Source organism: Acomys minous, assembly GCF_964271855.1.
Source record: "Acomys minous genome assembly, chromosome: 1".
In the NCBI taxonomy this organism is placed as follows: Eukaryota; Metazoa; Chordata; class Mammalia; order Rodentia; family Muridae; genus Acomys; species Acomys minous.
Window position 1 is genome coordinate 20,758,849 of NC_140483.1, and position 20,252 is coordinate 20,779,100.

General features: G+C 39.7%; 1 protein-coding gene and 1 long non-coding RNA gene across 2 annotated transcripts in view; one reads left to right on the forward strand and one right to left on the reverse strand.

Moving 5' to 3' along the window:
- LOC311595336 overlaps nt 1–15,119 on the reverse strand; it is a 60,005-nt gene extending 44,886 nt beyond the window's left edge. The window contains exon 1 of the long non-coding RNA XR_014778404.1: nt 15,076–15,119. This is a non-coding gene — a long non-coding RNA (uncharacterized lncRNA). The remainder of the gene's footprint in view (nt 1–15,075) is intronic.
- Nucleotides 15,120–16,191: 1,072 nt separating this feature from the next.
- On the forward strand, nt 16,192–17,346 carry APCS (amyloid P component, serum). The gene is made up of 2 exons (XM_084797612.1): nt 16,192–16,468; nt 16,586–17,346. Exons 1-2 carry the CDS (start codon nt 16,402–16,404, stop codon nt 17,191–17,193), a joined length of 675 nt encoding a protein of 224 aa, XP_084653738.1. The 5' UTR covers nt 16,192–16,401; the 3' UTR covers nt 17,194–17,346.
- Nucleotides 17,347–20,252: the final 2,906 nt, after the last annotated feature.

A 20,252-nucleotide genomic window follows, 5' to 3' on the forward strand; every position in this document is an offset into this window, starting at 1 on the left:
AGCAAACAAGCCACTGGGGAAAATGTCCTCATTTCTGCCAGATAGAATTCTGCTTAAAAACAGGCAAGCTTGGATGCAGGCAGAGTCAACAGCCAAACAAGCTCTGCCAAGACAGGGTAAGAAAGTCTTCAATAGTTCCTGCCTCTGTCATATAGACTGGGCCAAAAGGCTGAAGAAGATGTTCCAATGGTATAAAGAGCTTTAGGTGACTGTTCAGGCAGCAAACTGTCTACCATTTTTTCATTTTGGAATCTGTTAACTTGCGCTTCCAGTTTACTTGGGTAATTAAGTTTTATTCTTTCTGAAGACCCGATAGCTTAGTCTTACAATTAAGCTTAGTTGTTTAGGGATTAAGATGCTTTTGGGTCTAGATAGACCTTTTAAGTTGATAGAGATGAGATATGATAAATATTGGTTTACACTTAGAATTTCAGACTCACCAAGACAGCAAAGATGTTTTTCTCAAGGTTGCCAAATACAAATAGCCAAAACCCTATGAATGTAACATTTATATAATTCCTGATTGTTTCACCACCTTCTTGACGTCATCATACTTAACAGCTGTGTCCAGCTGGCATTTAGATCCAAGACAGACACATTGGCAGTTCCTACCCCCATGGAAGGCCACAGCAGTTAGCTTCATATTCAGCTCTGGGATGACTTTGCCACAACCTTGGCAATACCAATGGATGAAGCAATAATGTTTTGGGCAGCCCCATGGCCATCAGGCCACAGATTTCCAGAGGGTCAATCCATAGTTTTCTAGGTATCAGTGAGGTATGGACTGTGGTTATGAGTTCTTCCATGATGCCAAAGTCATTACCTTGGCCAAGGGAGCTAAGCACTTGGTGGTGCAGAAAGCATTGCTGACAATTTTGAGTGAGTTGGCATACTTCTTGTGGTTCGCTCCCATCACAAACATGAGGACATTGGCAGAAGGGGCAGAGATAATGACCCTTTTGGCCCCACCCTTCAAGTGGGCCTTGGCCTTCTCCATGGTGGTGAAGACACAGTAGACTCCACAACATACTCAATGCCAGCATCACCCCATTTCATATTAGCAGGATAATGCTCCTGGAAGATGGTGATGAGCTTCTCATTGATGACAAAGCTTCCTGTTCTCAGCCTTGACTGTGCCATTGAACTTGCCATGGGTAGAGTCATACTGGAACATGTAAACCATGATGTTGAGGTCAATAAAGGGGTCATTGATGGCAATAATCTACACTTTCCCAGATGAGGAGACAGCCCTGGTAACTAGTCACCCAATACAGCCAAATCCCTTCATTCCATCATTCACCATCATGTCTAAAGGACAAGGCTGGCACTGCACAAAAAGATGCATCTATCTCTGGAACAGAGAGATGCAAAGAACGTGTCTGAAGTCTTAGCCAGAGCAATAAGGCAAGTGAAAGAAATAAAGGAAATACAAATTTATTTGTAGAAAATCTGATTCTATGCACAAAAGACCCTAAAGACTGCCAGGAAACTCCTAAAGCTGCTAAACTTTCAGAAAACAAGTAGGATACAAAATTACTACACAAGGAAAATCATCAAGGAACAAAAAAGGCTTAAGCACCAGAGGATCAGGACATCTGCTATGAGACAAGGTCTTCTACAAATGATAAAGAAACCACACTCATGAAATTTGAACATTATGGTTGCCTACACAAAACTTGCACAATGATATTAGTTGACATGTGAACATGAATGGATAAATCTCATGAAGAATAACTTTAAGGTGTTCCTACTCTACCCTTATGCCCCAGTACTACATTCCAATAAAAACTACTGATGAATGATCAAAAAAATTGATTCTGAGAGAGGGAGAGAGGCTGAGAGAGAGAGAGAGAAAAATCAGATAAACAATTGAATTCACAATATCTTCAAAAAATTAAAAATCTAGAAATAAATCTAACCAAAGAAGTGAGTTGTACAACAACAACTTTAAGGATCTAAAGGAAGAGATAATATGGTAGAAGATGGAAAGTGCTCCCATACTCTGGATTGGTAGGTTAATATATTGAATATTGTCATCCTCCCAAAAGCAATCTACAAATTCAATATAATCTTCCATAAAACTCCTGAGTTAGAGACGCTAAATCAATTAGAAGAAAAAGTGGGGAAGAACCTGGAACACATTGGCACAGGAGACAACTTCCTGAACAGAACACCAACAGCCCAGGTCTTAAGGTCATCAATTAATAAATGGGACCTCATGAGGCTGAGAAGTTTCAGTAAGGCAAGTGATACTGTCAAGAGAACAAAGCGACAGCCTACAGACTGGGAAAAGATCTTCACCAACCCTACATCTGACAAAGGTCTAATATCCAAAATATATAAAGACCTCAAGAAATTAAATACCACAAAACCAAATAACCCAATTGAGAAATGGGGCTCAGAATTAAACAGAATTCTCAACAAAGGAATATCGAATGGATAAAAAACACTTAAAGAAATGCTCAACATCTTTAGTCATCAGAGAAATTGCAAATCAAAACAACTCTGAGATTCCATCTTACACCCATCAGAATGGACAAGATCAAAAATTCAAGCAACACCACATGCTGGTGAGGATGTGGAGAAAGAAGAACACTCCTTCATTGCTGGTGGGAATGCAGACTAGTGCAGCCACTTTGGAAATCTATCTGGCACTATCTCAGAAAACTGGGAATAGGGCTTCCTCAAGACCCAGCTATTCCACTCCTTGGAATATACCCAGAAGATGCTCCAGCATACAACAGGGACATATGCTCAACCACATTCATAGCAGCCTTATTCATAATAGCCAGAACATGGAAACAGCCTAAATGTCCCTCAGTAGAAGAATGGATAAAGAAACTGTGGTACATTTACACTATGGAATACTACTCAGCTATTAAAAACAAGGAATTTCCAAATTTTGTGGACAAATGGATTGAACTAGAAATGATCATAATGAGTGAGTTAACCCAGAAGCAGAGAGACTCAAACAGTATATACTCACTTATAACTGGACACTAGCCCAAGGGGCATGTCTCATGAAAGTCTTCACTTACAAGGAAAGTAGGATAGAGGTGAGGACATCCTAAGGTGAGATAAATATAGGAGATAGGGAAATAGATGGATCCAAAGGGTCCTAGAAACCTACAAGAAGAACACTACGATGGGTGGATCTGGGCCCAGGGGTTCTACTCGATCTATGGCACCAACAAAGGACAATACGTGCAGTCATCATCAAATGCCTACCTAGATCTAGCCAAAGGACAGGACATTATCCACAGTTAAGTGGAGACTGGGGACTGACTTTCACATGAACTCTGGTGCCCCAGATTTGGCCATGTCCCCTTGATGGTAAGGCCCATTGGCACTCAGAGGAAGGATAGCAGGCTACCAAGAAGAAACTTGATACCCTAGCATCATATTCAGGGGGAGGAGGTTCCCATCAGCCACAGTCATAGGGAAGGGGAATGGGGTGAAAGCGGGAGGGAGGGAGGAATGGGAGGATGCACGGGATGGGATAGCAATTGAGATGTAATATGAATGATTTTATTTTTCAATAAAAAATAGTATCGTAAATAAATAAATAAATAAACAAATATGTTAAAATTAAAAAAAACTCCTGAGTTAATTCTTTATGAAAATTAAAATTTTAATCTTATATTTCATGGGAAATGCAGAAGACCCAGGATAGCTGAAATAATCCTGAATAATAAAAATACTATTGGAAATCACAATATTCATGATCTCAAATTAAATTACAGAGCTATTTTAATAAAAACAGCAGTGATAGTGGCATCAAAACAGACATATTAATCAATGGACTAGAACTGAGAGTGCATATATAAGCCTACATTCCTACAACCATCCAATTTGACAAAGAAGTGAACAATACACATTGGAGAAAAGAAAACATCTTCAACAAATGGTCAAACTTGGTAGCTATTTATGGTAGATGAGAACTCTCACCCTGTGCAAAACTCAACCATAAGTAGATTAAGAACCTCAATATAAGACCTAATATTCTGAATCTGTTAAAGAATAAGTAGTAAATATACAGTTCAACTTAAAGACACAGGAAAAAAGGACTTTCTAAACAGAACTCCATCAGCGTAGACATTAAGATCAAGAATTGAAAAATCGAGCTTCATGAGACTTGAAAGCTTCTGTACAGTAAAGGATGCCATCCTCAGAGTCTAGAGGCAGCCTGAATAACAGGGAAAAAAAACTTTCCCAGCTATATAGCTGACAGAAGGCTAAGGTCTAGGATACATAAGGGATTGAACTAAATCTAAACATCAAGATAACAAACAGCTCAATTTAAAATTGGGGCATGGAAATAAACAGAGCTCTCAGCAGATGAAACACAAATGGCTGAGAGATTTTTTTGTTGTTGTTTTATGTTCAACATCATTATCCATCAGAGAAATGCAAATTGAAACTACTTTGAGATTTCATATTGCCCTAGTCTGAATGGCTAAGATTAAATAAAATGATAACAAATGTTAATGTGGATTTGAGGTAAAGGGAACACTTATTCACTGCTAGTAAGAGTACAAACTGATACAGCCTCTGTGGAAATCATTATGCAGGTTCCTCAAAAGCTAGAACTAGATCTACCATACAATCTAGTTGTAGTGTTTTGGAACATTCACCGAATGGATTTTGTATCCTACTATGGAGCTACTTGCTCATCCATGTTCATTTTTGCTCTCTACATGATAGCCAAGAAATACAAATAGCTCAAATGCCCATCATGCATAGAATAGATGGTGAAAATGTATATTCGCCGAATAGAATGTTATTTAGCTATTAAGAAAGAGAAGTTTGAGCCAGGTGTGGTGGCACACGCCTTTAATCTCAGCACTCAGGGAGGCAGAGGCAGGCAGATCTCTATGTGTTGGAGGCCACTCTGGTCTGCAAAATGAGTCCAGGCTAGCCAATGCTACACAGAGAAACCCTGTCTTGAAAAGAAAAAAAAAAGGAAGGCAGGCAGGCAGGAAGGAAGGAAGGAAGGAAGGAAGGAAGGAAGGAAGGAAGGAAGAAATTTTCATGTAAATGGATGGATCTGGAAATAGCCATCAATAGTCATTGAGGTAACACAGATCCAGAAGACAAATCTACAAGTTGTCTTTCATGTGTAGGTGTTTGCTAGCTTTGACTCTTTAGATATGTGCATTTAAGTTGGAGTGCCCATAGAAGACAGAAAATCAATACAGTCCCCGGGGGATGATTTGAGGGAGGAGAGATATAATGCAGGTGATATGAAGTGTAACTGTAGAATAACAAAATGAGAAAGATTCTGTGAGGTGGGGATAGAAAGAGAAGTAGAAGGGGGAGTATGAGGTGAAATAACTAACGCCAAAGCCCTTTGGAAAAGTTGCGTGAAAACCCTAGTTAGATGATTCCTAAAATGTATACATATACATGTATTCAAAGAGGTTTAGATGGAACTACATCAAACAGGGGGAGATGGCAGGAGCCATGATTTACCTGGATACCACGAGCTATCAAATAAAGAGTCCTGTCTTAGGAATAAGTTATCTCTTTTTTTGAGTTCTTGGTCAGTGGAGTCCCATGTACTCCCTAACATTTTAGGCTACTGTCACTGCTCTTTGTTACCCTCCATAAATTGATGGTAAGACTCCCTAGCCGAAGACACTATAAACTTGAGTCAGAGAACACAGCAAAATCAAGCTGGTAGCAAAGTAAGCTTGCTCCCTAATGGCTAGCTTTCATGGTCCTAAAAAGTGTTATGTGGGATACATGAAAAGAAAAATAATCATCAGCCCTACTTGGCTGGAAACCAATATGAACTACAACAATGGACAGTCTATCCTGCTAATGACCCCTACCTCCTAATAGCCCATCAATAAGATCACATCAGTGGGTTCCATTGATAAAAATTAGTTCCCTCACTATGCTATGGGTGTCATCAGTAGGACACCAAGCTTTCAACACATGGGTCATTTAGGGTGACACTTCATATCCAATTCATAATTTAGTGAGTAAGTGAGACCTTATAAGTATTCAGCAACTTATATTTTAGGTAAAAAATACAACAAATATTTCTACTAAATAAAGACATCTTTCTTTTTTAACATATATATTTATTTTATTACACATGATTAAAGCAAACTAAATATAGCAGGGAGAACCATGAGACAATTGTGGATTATATAAATGTTACATTCATAGTGATTTGGCTATTTGTATTTGTCAAACTTGAAATAAACATCTTTCCTTTCTTGTTGGGTTTAAATTTCTGATCAAAATTCAATATCTATCATATCTCATCTCTATTAACTTAAATCCTTTATCTTGATCTAAAAAGATCTTATCCTCTAACCGACTAAACTTGATTGTAAAACTAAACTATCTGGTCTTCAACCCCACTCAGAGACTTGAGAAGGAATAAAACTTAAATGCCTGGGTGACTTTCAAATAGAAATAATTTCATAAAGACGAAATATTAAAAATACTCTCAAAGAAGAGATAGAGTGACCAATCTTGCCTGGATGAGGTAAAAAAGTAGACAAGAAGAAAGAAATTGATGATGATGATGATGATGATGATGATGATGATGATGATGATAAAGAAGAAAAAGATGATGATAATGACTGATAATGATGATGAAGGTGGTGGTGGTAGTGATGATGATAAAGAGCAAAAAGAAGAGGAAAGAAAATAAATAAGAGACATAGGAAACAAATGAGGAGAAAGTGGAGGAGTAAGTGGAGAGTCCTACCATTATTATCACCTATGGAGTCCCAACCACATCAAATATATTTCTCACCACTTTCTTTTCTAGTCACTCATACCAAGTCTCATAGATTAATTGCCATTTTTCAGTCATTCCTGAAATTTCCTTTGCATAGTTTTATTATTATTTTGGTTAAAATATATTTATAAGTGTAGATGTACATGAGTATATACATCATTCAAATATGAAATTTACCTCTTACTGCAAGTTTTTGACAAAACTGTCTTGCAAAACCCTATTACAGAGCAATAGATATTTACCTTCAGTAAATCAGACATTTCTTTGAAAATATGATTCTTAGATTGGAGAATATACGCATGGTGTCTGCAATTGCAATCTTTTCTGTTCAGTTTCAAAAATTCCCAAACCCGTTAAAATGAGTTTCAAAATCCATCAGGAGCCTGATGCTCAGAGTTACCTCTAAAAGTACGTTAGGGACTGGTGCTCACTGAGACATTGACATCTCCTATTGATGTGCCCATTCTGCCAAGTAGGAGAAACAGTTAGGAGAAGATGCTCCTGTTCCTACAACCTTCAACCTTCAGCAGCCTATTGGCAGGAAATAAAAACATGGGTGGGCAATAAGTGTGTCTTTAACCTACTTTAGTGACTGTGAAAACAAGTAAGACAAAAAAGTGAAAAGAGTTGATACGAAGTTAAAATAACTCAAATATCCCCAAACTGTAGAAATGACTAACATAATGTATCTTCTAATTCTATCTCACACTGGACATATCAAAAATTTGTCCTAGTCATATGCATCACGACCTAGAAAAAAAATAAGATAAAGACACAGAGGAGCTTTTTAGAAAATATATTGCCAAAAAGGACACATGATTAGAAACAAACTGTTAACCTCTCCTTCCCACTCTATTCCAACCTATCCACCCAGAGAAGACACAAAAACATTTGGAAGGTGTGAGCCAATGAAAATTATAGTTGACATTTACAGTGGAGCATTCAAAGCTATTTGCACACAATTAACCACTACTGACCCAGTTACCGTGCAGCCTTCATAGAATGTAATCATTCTCAAAAGCTTTCAAGAGGGTAGGAGAGGACACCTTCAACGCAGGTGCCATTTCCTGAGAAGCAACATTCACCTGATCTTCATTGTGGCCACATCAAGACAACAAGAATAATTTGGATTTAAAAAAAAATACAGGTTTCCTCTGACATTAGTAAAGTGTTCTCCACATAAATATACATTATGTGAGTGGTCAACCAGGATGAGCCCAGGGAATCTCCTCTTCTTTTCTGAAAGCCATCTTTTTTTTTTTTTCAACCATCAAATGGTAACACTCTTTAAAATGCCATTAAGGGTCAAGTAATGGGACTGGGAGTCCTAGGTTGACCCTGGGGTTACGCAACTGAAGTCATTTCTGCCATCATCACCAGTCAAAGATGAAAGTCAAACGCTGAAAGGCCAGGTGAAATGACAGTCAGGAGGGCTGTCAATCACAGTGCTCACCTCCAGGAGTAAGTCATCAAAGCACTACTGGAAAGCTGCTACATGGTGGTGGTGGAGAGCCTCAGAGTAGAAAGCCTAGCTTTTGCCTTTCTGGAAGGGAGCTCAAGTACGAGAAACAGCCTGAGTGCTTCAGCCAATTTACAACAAAGCTCTCTATTTTGTTCACTTGTGAGATACAAAATGTTTGTGAGCAGGAAAAACATTGCCCCAGACTAAAGGTCCTCCTGATGAAATGAGTCAATCTATTAAGAAATCCTTCTGTCCACATCATTCTGTGTACATGATATCCCCAACCTCCGGATACCTGACTCAGTAAACAGTTGGGATCTACAGCTGAGTGCTGAACATGTTGGGTAGGAGGCTTCTTTTATGTTTACTTTATCCATATGGGCTTAAGCCAGACAATGATGTCATAGGTATACAGGACAAGAACTGTGGAAAGGATGGAGGCATAAACACAATGACGCAATCCTCAACACCATGGTAGCAGTGGGTGCTGATATAAGAATTGTAAACTAAGCCCAGGAGATTATTGCGATAAATAAATGTTGTTTATTTCAAGGATAATATAAATACAGGAAAGCTTCAAGATAAAATGACACAGAAGTGGGTCACTGCAGACCAGACGTGTTAGTGGAGCATAGGTATCACGTGAACAGCTGTTACGATCAACACTCAAGAACCATACCACACACCAGTTTTGTTTCCAAGGTCTTTATCTCATGAAGGCCTAGGAAATCACACACCAGTCGATTGTGGCTCAAGATGACAAAGACCAAGAAAGCTGTGAAGGTCTCTAATCTGTGAGACTAGAAAGTACTACAGAATGCTGACCAGTGTGTATGGGCTCTGACGTAGCCACCGTGTATGGTGACCAATGGTTTGGGTAATCTATAGTTATGTCCCCTTCTAGTGAAGACAGAGACGGCAGCACTCACAGATGTTCAGGATACCAGGCAAGTTGGATTGTGAAACCTCTGTGAGGCTCTTGCTCTGTATTCTGATGGGCTGGATATGACAGTGAAATAGGTCTGTAGGGTAGGAAAGGTCTTCAGATAATGAACTTGTAGTCATGGGAACAAACATGAGGGAAAACAGAATGATAAACACGGTACATGACAGCCCCAGCCAAATCTTTTTCCAGCTGACTATATGAAAAAGCTGACCCTATTTCCTCAATACCTGTTTTCACTGTCACTGTAGACTGAGCAATAATTTCCATGCACATCAAAGTTTCTTTTCAACATATTCAAGATGTAGGGTTACACTGAGTCCTTGACATTGATTTTTTTCTTTTTTTTTAATTTCCTTCTTCCAGGTGTTTGTGTCATGAGAGATCATGCGTAGCACAGAGATTGTTATGACAAGCAAGTTCCAATAAAAAGCCAATTTTATAAAAAAAAAAAAAGTTATATTAGAATGATTGACAAGAATTCCTTTTGACAATAAGAGCTAAATTTTGTGCTTAAGAAACTAAAAATGATCATCTCAAAAAGAAATGCAAGGATTACGAAAGGAAATAGACAGAAAGGGAGACACTGTGACATCCTAGAGAATAGTTTCAGTTGAATTCTGAATGTAAAAGTGAGATCCTAGTGAGACAACATTGTCTGAACATCTCACTGAACCCCAGAGTAGAACATAACTACCTTAGCAGGGATTTTCTTTTATAAATGAAGCCTGAAATTAAGAATGGAGGACTGAGATCAAGAAAAGAGACTACTATGTATCAATAGGGCCCCGCAAGTGACCAGCCAATTTGTGATGACTCTGGGATTGGGAAATGGAGGTTGTACCTGGAGCCCAGACTGAGTTTGAAAGAGCCACTTTGGTAAAGAGTTGGTTCTAATCTTGGGTGTTCTGTAGTCTGTTTTGTGCTGTGTAACAGAAAGGCATAGACTGGATAATTTATAAATAAGGGAAGAACAGTTGGCTCATTGTTCAAAAGTCCAAGAATAGACTGCATCTGCAAGGGCTAGCTTGCTGTCTAGCTTGATAGAAGACATCAGATAATAAAGGAGAATCTTAAAAGGAGTAGGAGTGCCAAATGTGCTTCTATAATATGGCCACTTATGCAATGATCACACTAATCCATAAGGGCATGGTCCTCACTGCCAACCCATCTCTTAAAGGCATACCCTCTTAACACTGCAACATTGGAGACTAAGTTTTCAACACATGAACTCTGAGGAATATATGCAAACCATAGAGTTCTATCAGCCTTCTAAAATCCACCTCCATCTCCATGAAAATGTACTCATGTCATTCCATGAGCTTCCAAAGCCTCAAATTGTTGCTATGTCAACTCAAAAATCCAGAGTCCTTGACCTCTTCAGCACTATAAGGAACATCCGGAAACAATTAAAACAAGCTTTCTTGATAAAGGATGAGGTCTGCACTTACCTATGGGTCTAAGGACAGATATTTAGAACATAGGGATTATGCACATTTAGTAGGCATAAAATGAGCTTAGCATGGACACAATAGACACGCTAAACTGCACAGAGGGAAGCCTAGGAAGCCCCAACCACACACAAAGTCCTATAGACAACTAAGGAATGGTGAGAGTGAGAGAAATGATCATTCCTAGGGAAGAAAACACCAACTGGTTATTCAATACCATCTAACAAGGATGCTTTTCCTCTGCTTTATAAAAACCTATTTCTTTTTTGATAATCCATACATGCACACAGTGTTTCCCAGTATCACTCATCACCACCCCCATTCCCCATCCCCAGCTCCTCCTGTATTTCTCCAGTACATCCTCCTCTTAAATTCTTTTTACTATAGCCTGTTGCGTCCAATTAGTGCTACCTATAGATGCATGGCTACAGAGCTATCTACTGCAGTATGGTTAGCCTACAAAGAGCCAAATCCCTAAAGAAAATGGAGTCCTCCTCTCACATCCTTCAACTGACAGTGGACCCTTTGATACTCAATTCCATCTGCAACTTCTTTAAAAATGTCATTCATTGTCTGTGTCTACCAGGATTCGAAGCACAAATGCTATGTAATCCCTAGATTTTTTTCCCTAAAGTGATACCAAAAGGTTACTTGCTTCCTTCTTAATCACACATTTCAGCCTTAAATATCTTCCCTTCCTACTACATTACTATGAACAGTGAAACGAAGCCACAGCAGCACCTTGGATGTTTAACTATCTAGAGATTTTTCTCTCTCAGGCACCCCAGTTGCCTTTGAGTTCTGCCTTTTCTAAAGCTCCGTTTATAAATAACAGAAGTTTATTTGTCTCACAATTATTAGAAGCTGGAAAATCCCAGGGTAAGGAGTCATATGTGAGGGTGATCTTCTCCAAAGGCATCACATAGAAAAGAACAACAGAGAGGAGGAAGAAGGGACGAAACTTACTGTTATGACTAACTCCCTCTTGCAATAGTGCTCTGAGTTCATTCATGACGATAGAGTGCAGTGAGCTGGTAGCCATTTAATGGAGTACCAACAGAACCTAGAAGGTAAAAGGCTGGTTTGTGAGGATGCCGGAACTGGGAAGAAGTAGAGGTCAGCCAGCCTCCTGGAGCCTGGTATTTGGAGTCTGAAAGAGGCAGTTCCTAAAAATACCTCTATTAGGAAGAGACGGTAGTAATCTAAGTGGGAAATGCACACTGGTTTAAGGGCTCACCAAAGAAAATCTGCTTCCTTTTTCATTTGTCCCTTGTCAGAATTACTGAAACACAGTAAATGTCTCTTTCTCTCTCTCTCTTTCAACTATCATTCTGTTAAGATTGGATTCTACCATGCTCACTTTATGAAAATTGCTTTAGAAAGGTCACTGGTGAGATTTTTTATTGCTAAATCCAACATCCTTTCCACTTAGATCTCTCTGATGTACCTAACACCACTGGACACAGCATTGTGGAAACTTGCACTAGCTTGGTCTCCATGATACTACACACAGGTCCTCCCTCTTCTCTTGCCTTCAAATCCATGAACATAAATTTTCCCTCAAATTGGAGTTGGCCTCTGATACTTTCTCTCTTCTCTCTCCCACTGTAAGAGACAATCCCTCCTTTTATTATCACTTATAGAATAATTCCTCTGAATATATTTCTAAACCTAAGCGGCAGTCATAGATTATGAATTTACTGACTTTTCTTCCCCTAGGTCACACTATCATTTCACAATTATCACTTTAAACACAGTACATCACCTCCATCCCTTCCCCTGGGCTCTCTATTGTTTGATCCATGGATAGCATCTTAGTCTTCCTAACAACTTGTGCCACACTTGGGACGCATCCCCAAAAGTTCCAACTTCTTCCACCGAACTCATATGACAGTGGGACCTTTGGAAATGATTCATTATTTGTAGATTATAGCTTACTGGCTTACCTTTAGGTGCCTTCATTATTAAAAGCAAGCTTCCTCTCGCATGCCTGCTCTGTCTCACCATTGGTGCCTTTTATCGTATTGTAATGCAGCAAGAATGCTCTCTCCAGAGGCTAGTACCATGCTCTGAGACTGACCAGCATCTATAACTGTGCTAAATTATAAATTACCTAGTCACTTGAGCTATAGGAAGTGATTTATGATAGTAGGCAATAAAAAATTTAGAATAAAGTCCACTTTGAGTTACCATCATACAGACTTTCATCCTCATCTTTTCCCTTGATTTTTTTCTGTGGTATGATTGTATACATTTTATTTTATACAACCACATAACAGCATGGCAACTACTTACTTTTAAATACCCATTGCCTTTTTCTATCTAAATTTTCTTTAGATAATCTTGTAACTCACATAACCCATGGGAAATAATTCTTTCCTGGTACTAAAAAATTTTAGTGCTGCTCCTCATACTTCCATCTCTTACTCTCTGGTTTTTTCCTAATAGATACTGTGATTTTTAACATGCCATAATACACAAAACCTTATAGTCCTAAGGCAGTAGTGAATCCTTTGGGTAAACTTTAATTACATATTAGATATCTGTCTTGCTGCATTCATTCTTTTGCTTCCAACAGTGCCTTCTCCATTCCTCTCTGAAGGTAATATGCTGACTCTCTAAAGCAGGACAACTCTACTATAGCCATAGACATCACCACGATTTTACTGGAGCCATCGAGGAGGAAACTATAGCCTGGGCCTGGATGCTCACTGGCAAGAAGGCATCTGAAAGTCTCTGGGCAAAGCAAAAATTATTTCTATGTGAGAACTCTACTCAATTCTGAAGACTCGGGATTCATTTTTAAATACCTTGATATCAGAGTCTCAATATCTCTGTTAGAAATACTTTTTGGATTTTGTCTTGATGGTTACTAAAGCATGGGCTATTTTCTTATAAAACCTGAGAAGCATTTCATGGTGGGGGAACTATTAAAAAAAAAAGTAGCCACTTTTTCTATTTTCTTCTCATTCTAATAGTAGCCACCTTTATTTTTTACCCAATAGTTTCTCTTTACAGTATTTCCATATTCAACACTACGTGCTACCACTAGTCTCCAACAGAAACATAAATCTCTATCCATCCCATTAAGCTCTTTGGGCTGGCTCCTATGTTCCCCAGACTGCTTCTATGGATTAATCACCAATTTAAAAAGGTTCTACTCTACACAGATAACTGAAAATGTTTTTGGTGACAGAATGGTAATTTATTAACTTATGAAAAAAACTGTAAGCAGCTAACTAACCTAGTCTTTGAATTTTATGTTATTCACCAATTAATACCTAAGCCTGGAATTACACATTCCCTATGTTCATAGTAAAGGCTATCCTCAGCTCAGCATTTCCTAAATATTTTATTCAATTATATTACACCTTGTGTTTCTACTAAACTGTATGTGTAAAAAAAAACATTTTAACCTGGAGCTGTTGAGATGGCCCAGTGGATAAAATGACTGCTACCCAAGCACAATAGGCTAAGTTCAGATTCCCAGTTCCCACATAAGAGCTAGGTATGGCATCATACATCTATGATTCTGGTGCTAAATGTAGGCTATAGAAAGGGTTTTCTAAGAGAGAGAGAGAGAGAGAGAGAGAGAGAGAGAGAGAGAGAGAGAGAGAGAGAGAGAGAGAGAGAGAGTTTTCTGCTCAGCAAGTTGAGCCAAGGCTACAAGTTCTATATCTAGATACTTTTGTCTCAAAAAATATGGTAGAGGCCATAAAGGAAGACACATGTGCACACTCTCTTTGATATTTAAATTTACTGTGGTGGCTTGAATAAGAATGGTCCCAATATGTTCATATATCTGAATGCTTGGTTCCCAGTTAGTGGAACTGTTTGAGAAGGAGGAAGAGGCACAGCCTTGTTGGAAGAGGTTCTTCCCTGGGGATGGGATTTGATGTCATAAAGGACTCATGCCATTCGCAGCCTTCCCCTATCATCTGTCTGTCTCATGGTTGTGTCTCAAGATGTAGACTGCCAGTTACTGTTCCTGCGCCAGCCACGGCTGTCTGTCTACTGTCATGCTCTCTGCCATGATGGTCATGAACTCTAACCCTCTAAAACTGTAAGCCCTAAATAAATTATAAGTTGCCATGGCCATGGTGTCTTACCACAGCAATGGAAAACTAACAGACATTTTTAAGAGTCAAAAAAAGTGAAAATAATGTGTTTTGAGCCATTATAAAAGTCTTATAAAGCAGATCATCTTGGAGATTAATTTTGAAGAACATTTAGGATTTGAATAAAATTTCAAGGCAATGAATAGAAGTAACAAAATCAGAAAAGCCAGTCATAAGTGAAGAGCAGCAATTAGAGGTGTTTGATTGGAGAATAGGATTTGATTAGGAGATTATAGACAAGTTAGAGTGATACTGGAGATAGCATGGGCTTACAAGTGGAAGGTTCAGTATTTAATCCAGGAGATAATGGGATTATAACTCCAACTAACTATAGTACTCACCCATCCTCTACAAGTCGGATAAGGCTTCACAGCCTGAAATTCACCTTATACTAGGAAAAAAAAAGATAGTGGATAATAGCTACTGCCCAGTGATGAAGATTGAAAATTAATGAGAGCAAAGTTAAATAAAACTATTATCCATGGTAGTTACTGTGTAACTGAAAGATCTAATTAACCTGAGATGAGATGAGAGAAAAGAAAGTAAATAATAAAACAGACAAAAAGAATGAGAATAAAGATTCTGTAGACTTTAGAGGCGAGAAAGGCAAGCAAGCAAGCAGAAAAGGATGGGAAAATCAGTTTGATATCCTAGAAGCTGAGAAGGTTGGAGTGGTGACTAATAATGGTTGACTTTTAAATTAGTAGCAGAGAAAATAGGGATTAAGGTCATTGGCAATGTAAGAGAGTTGGCTCCCGCTTAACCCCCATACCTAATATTGTGCCTGGGAATAAGAGCACAAATGTGAGTACAAGGCATTGATGAGGTCATCTGCAAAGATATACCATGCACGCCCAAGGGGTCAGAGGAAAGAGTGGGAAATGGGGAGATGCTGACATTTCAGTAGGTGCGTGTGTCACCAAGAACAATGAGTCATGATGAGAAATGAGGACGTTTAGGATAAGAAGGTATCATGAGTCACAAAACAGGGAGAGGCTGACCAACAACAGTAGAAAATTATTAAGCTTCAGGGCAAACAGAAAGTTTGTACTTCGGCTGTCTCTATCCTCTTAGCAATGCCTGGATACATTGCCTAATATTTAATCAATCAAATTTTAAAAGACAAATAGACATTTTAGGGTGTTTAGCATAAACTAATACTCTAGAGTGTCCTACACAGAAAAAGGCTACCGTGCATAACTTTAATAGATATGCAATTGCCCTGTCCCCATATCCCCTACTAGCAAAGCACGGGGTCACGAGATGGAGAGTCAGCTGCAAAATGGAGCAAGGCTTTCCTCATGTGACCGACCTGGCCCCGTGTTCTATCTGTAGGACCTTGCGGATCTGCAGCTTTGCTCTTCCCAGAAATAAAATCTGGGTCACAGGGGTTAGAGTTCTAGCACCAACTTGTGTCTAATGAATAACTATCATTGATTTCCCAGCCCAGGGACGCAGCATTCCTTCTCTGTGGACAGCTCTGACTATCGGCAGAAAGGAGGAGGACCTGAGAGGTGCCTCCCATGGTGTTGCTGATCTCCACCACTTACTGTCACCAAAGAAATATACGAAACCTGAGTGCTTGAAGTCTTAAGAGCGCAGTGGGCAGCCACCTTTCTGTCTCTTATCCAAGTAACTGCTGCTACTGCCATATCCCTGGACCAAGAATGGACAGACTGCTGCTTTGTCTGGCTGTCTTCACCAGCCTTCTTTCAGAAGCCATTTCTCAGACAGGTAAGACATTTAGGCTATAGTCAGGGAGCAGAAAATGAAGAAAAAAAAAAGTCCAATCTGAGATATTGTTTCTCTGAATTTGTTGAAAGCCATCATATTTCTTACTTTATCTCGCAGACCTCAAAAGGAAGGTATTTGTGTTCCCCAGAGAATCTGAAAGTGACCACGTGAAGTTGATCCCACATCTGGAGAAGCCTCTGGAGAATTTTACCCTGTGCTTTCGATCCTTTAGTGACCTTTCCCGCCATCACAGTCTTTTCTCCTACAGTGTCAGGGGCAGAGACAATGAGTTACTAGTGTATAAGGAAAGAGATGGGGAATACAGCCTATTCATTGGACATTCGAAAGTCACAAGCCGTGGTAAAGAAGAGTTCGCTTCTCCAGCACACTTCTGCACCAGCTGGGAGTCCTCCTCCGGCATTGCTGAATTTTGGGTCAATGGGAAGCCGTGGGTGAAAAAGGGTCTGAAGAAGGGGTATGCTGTAGAAGACCAACCCAGTATTGTCCTAGGACAAGAGCAGGATTCCTATGGGGGAGGGTTTGATAAGGCCCAGTCCTTTGTGGGAGAGATTGGGGATTTGAACATGTGGGATTCAGTGCTGAGTCCAGAAGACATTCAAAATGTGTACCAAGGCTACTCTCTTAATCCCAACATTCTGAATTGGGAGGCTCTGAGCTATGAAGCCAACGGCGATGTAGTCGTCAGGCCCCGGGTGTGGGATTAAGATCTTACGAAAACAAAACTTCATGAAAATGAAATTACCGATGTTCCTTAAAGAGGTCGTTGCCAACACAACTCAACACTTAATCTGTCGCCTTCGCTTCCTTGTGAATGCCCTGCCTACATAGTTGTCTAATAAAAATATTGTCCAATTCCACCTGCATTGACAGAGTCTTAAAATGTGTTCTCTTGGCTCTAGCATTTTGTTTGTTTGTTTGTTTGTATTTGGTTTAGGTTTTCATTTTATAATAATTGGTGTTTCGATGTCTAGGAAAGTTGAGTTGTAAGGGGGGGGGGCAGTTTTTTAAAAAGTAGAATGCCTGAGTGTTAAGAAAAGGAAAGTGGCAACATTTACAAGCTGCTGGTAACCAGTTTAATCATGGGTCAAAATATGTGTAAGTTTTCAGTGGAAATCTTTGATTTGTTTTTCCAAGAACAAGTCAATAAAAAAAAAATCTGATGTTGCTCAAAGGATAAAACTTTAATGAGATAAGTAAGTGACAGTTGAGAACTTGACAGCAAATAATGAGATGGGAAAGCTACAATTGGAATGAAAACTAAACACATATTAGAAACTTGGTCTTGAGGAAGCCCTATTCCCATTTTTCTGAGAAAGCACCAGATAGCTTTCCAAAGTGGTTGTACTAGTTTGCATTCCCACCAGCAATGCAGGAGTGTTCCTCTTTCTCCACACCCTCGCCAGCATGAGGTGTCAGTTGAGTTATTGATCTTAGCCATTCTGATGGGTGTAAGATGGAATCTCAGTGTCGTTTTGATTTGCATTTCTCTGATGACTAAGGAGGTCGAGCATTTCTTTAAGTGTTTCTCAGCCATTTGATATTCCTCTGTTGAGAATTCTCTGTTTAGCTCTGCGCCCCATTTCTCTATTGGGTTATTTGGTTTGGTGGTGTTTAATTTCTTGAGTTCTTTATATATTTTGGATATTAGACCTGTCCCTTGGATGGAGATGCCTGGTGGCACTCAGAGGAAAGATAATAGGTCACCAAGGAGAGACTTGATACCGTATGAGCATATTCAGGGGGAGGAGGTCCCCCTCAGACACAGACTTAAGGGAGGGGAGGGGAGTAGGGGGGAAGTGGGAGGAAGGGAGGAATGGGAGGATACATGGGATGGGCTAACAACTAAGATGTAATATGAATAAATTAATTTTTAAAAAAAGAAACTTGGATTATTTTGTATGAAGAGAAACATACCTGATGTCTCAAAATCCCCAATGGTAATATAGAACACCTGGCTTATTCAGTGCCATCAGAGGTTATCAAGGACATACTGTATGTTTTCTGGCCATGTAATAAATATTGCTAGCAGAAACTTCTTCTTTTAATTCCTTCTATGATCCCTGCTTCTCACAACAGTGACTTTGCCATTTGTAATCCACATCTCTGTGCATGCTGCAGTTACAACTTGGCACCGCAATAGTCACATGAGCTACAACACTCCAAAATAGTTTCCAGATATTATTAGTGGCAGTTGTTGATACGATTTTTTTAAAAAAGCATAAAACACAGCACCCAGCACGCTCTCTCCTCTAAAGACATGAATCACCTTCCCAAAGAAGATGGAGTTTTGGATGCCTATGGACAAAAGGGCAGGTCTAGCTCAAAGATAATCGAGCATGAAGCACAGAAAAGCCACAAATGGGGCATCCAGAACAATAACCAAAGCAATCGTTTCTGAGGTCAATTACTCAGAAAGGACGGAGAAGCAACCATCAGACAAGAGCAGGAGGGATAGATTCCGGGAATTTTATAACAAGACAGTGATCTCAGGTGGGAAGCAGCAGGTAGAACTCAGAGACATCTGCTACTTAGAATATCAAGTTACTGTGGACGGAGATGCTAGCAATGAGGCAAACATTCATTTTCAACCTCCACTGTTTTAAAATAAGATTTTTCGTACAATATATTCTGATCACAACTTCTCCTCCCCCCAACTCTTCCCAGATTCTCCCTGCCACTCCTCCACACACCCCATCCAACTCCACACCTGCCTTCTCTCACTTCAAAAAACAAATAGGCACCAGGCGTGGTGGCGCGCACCTTTAATCCCATCACTCGGAAGGCAGAGACAGGTGGATCTCTGTGAGTTCGAAGACAGCCAGGTCTACAAAGTGAGTTCAGGACAGCCAAGGCTACACAGAGAAACCCTGTCTCAAAAAAAAAAAAACCAAAAAAACACAAAAAACAAAAAACAACAAACAGGCAAAAAAGAGCAGAATTTAAAGAAGAAAAAGTACAAGAAACACATACACTACACTACATTACACTACACACACACAGGCATGCACACGCACACACACACACACACACACACACACACACACACACACACACACACGAAATTGGAAACCATACAATAATACAAGCAAGGAGCAGTAAGATAAAAATGACCAGCTAAAGCAATTTGAGACAAAAACAAATCTATGAAAAACACCATTGAGTAAATTTTGCATTGACATCTACTGCTGGGCATGGGGCCTACCCATAAGTATGGTTTATAAACCCAGTGGGACCCCATTAGAGAAAACCAATTTTTCCTTTATGAGAAGTCATCAATTGGAGATAGCTTTTTAGTCAAGGATGGGAACTCATGTCTACTTCTTCCTCTCAGTTCTTGGACCCCACCTGTGCAGGACCTGTGCATGCTGCCACAGTCTCTGTGAGTTCGTCTGTGGGTCAGCCCTGTTCTATCTGGAATGCCATCTTTTCCTTGGTATCCCCCAGCCCCACTGGCTCCTAAGATCATTTCTCCTCTTCCATATCAGTTACCCAAGCCATGAGGAGGGTGGATTTGATGAAGACATTCCATTTAGGACTGAGGGTTATGAGGTCCCTCACTCTCTGCCCACTGTCCACTCATGGGTGCCCATATTAGATCCCATCTATTGCAGAAGGAAGCTTCTCTGATGATAGCTGAACTCAGCGTCCATCTTATAAGTTTAGGTTTGCTTTACGGTGTTGTAATGTTAATAAACCTTTCAGAGGTAGGCCCATGAATAAGAGTCCTGCACTGACATCTAAAACCAGATGTGCCCACAGAGAC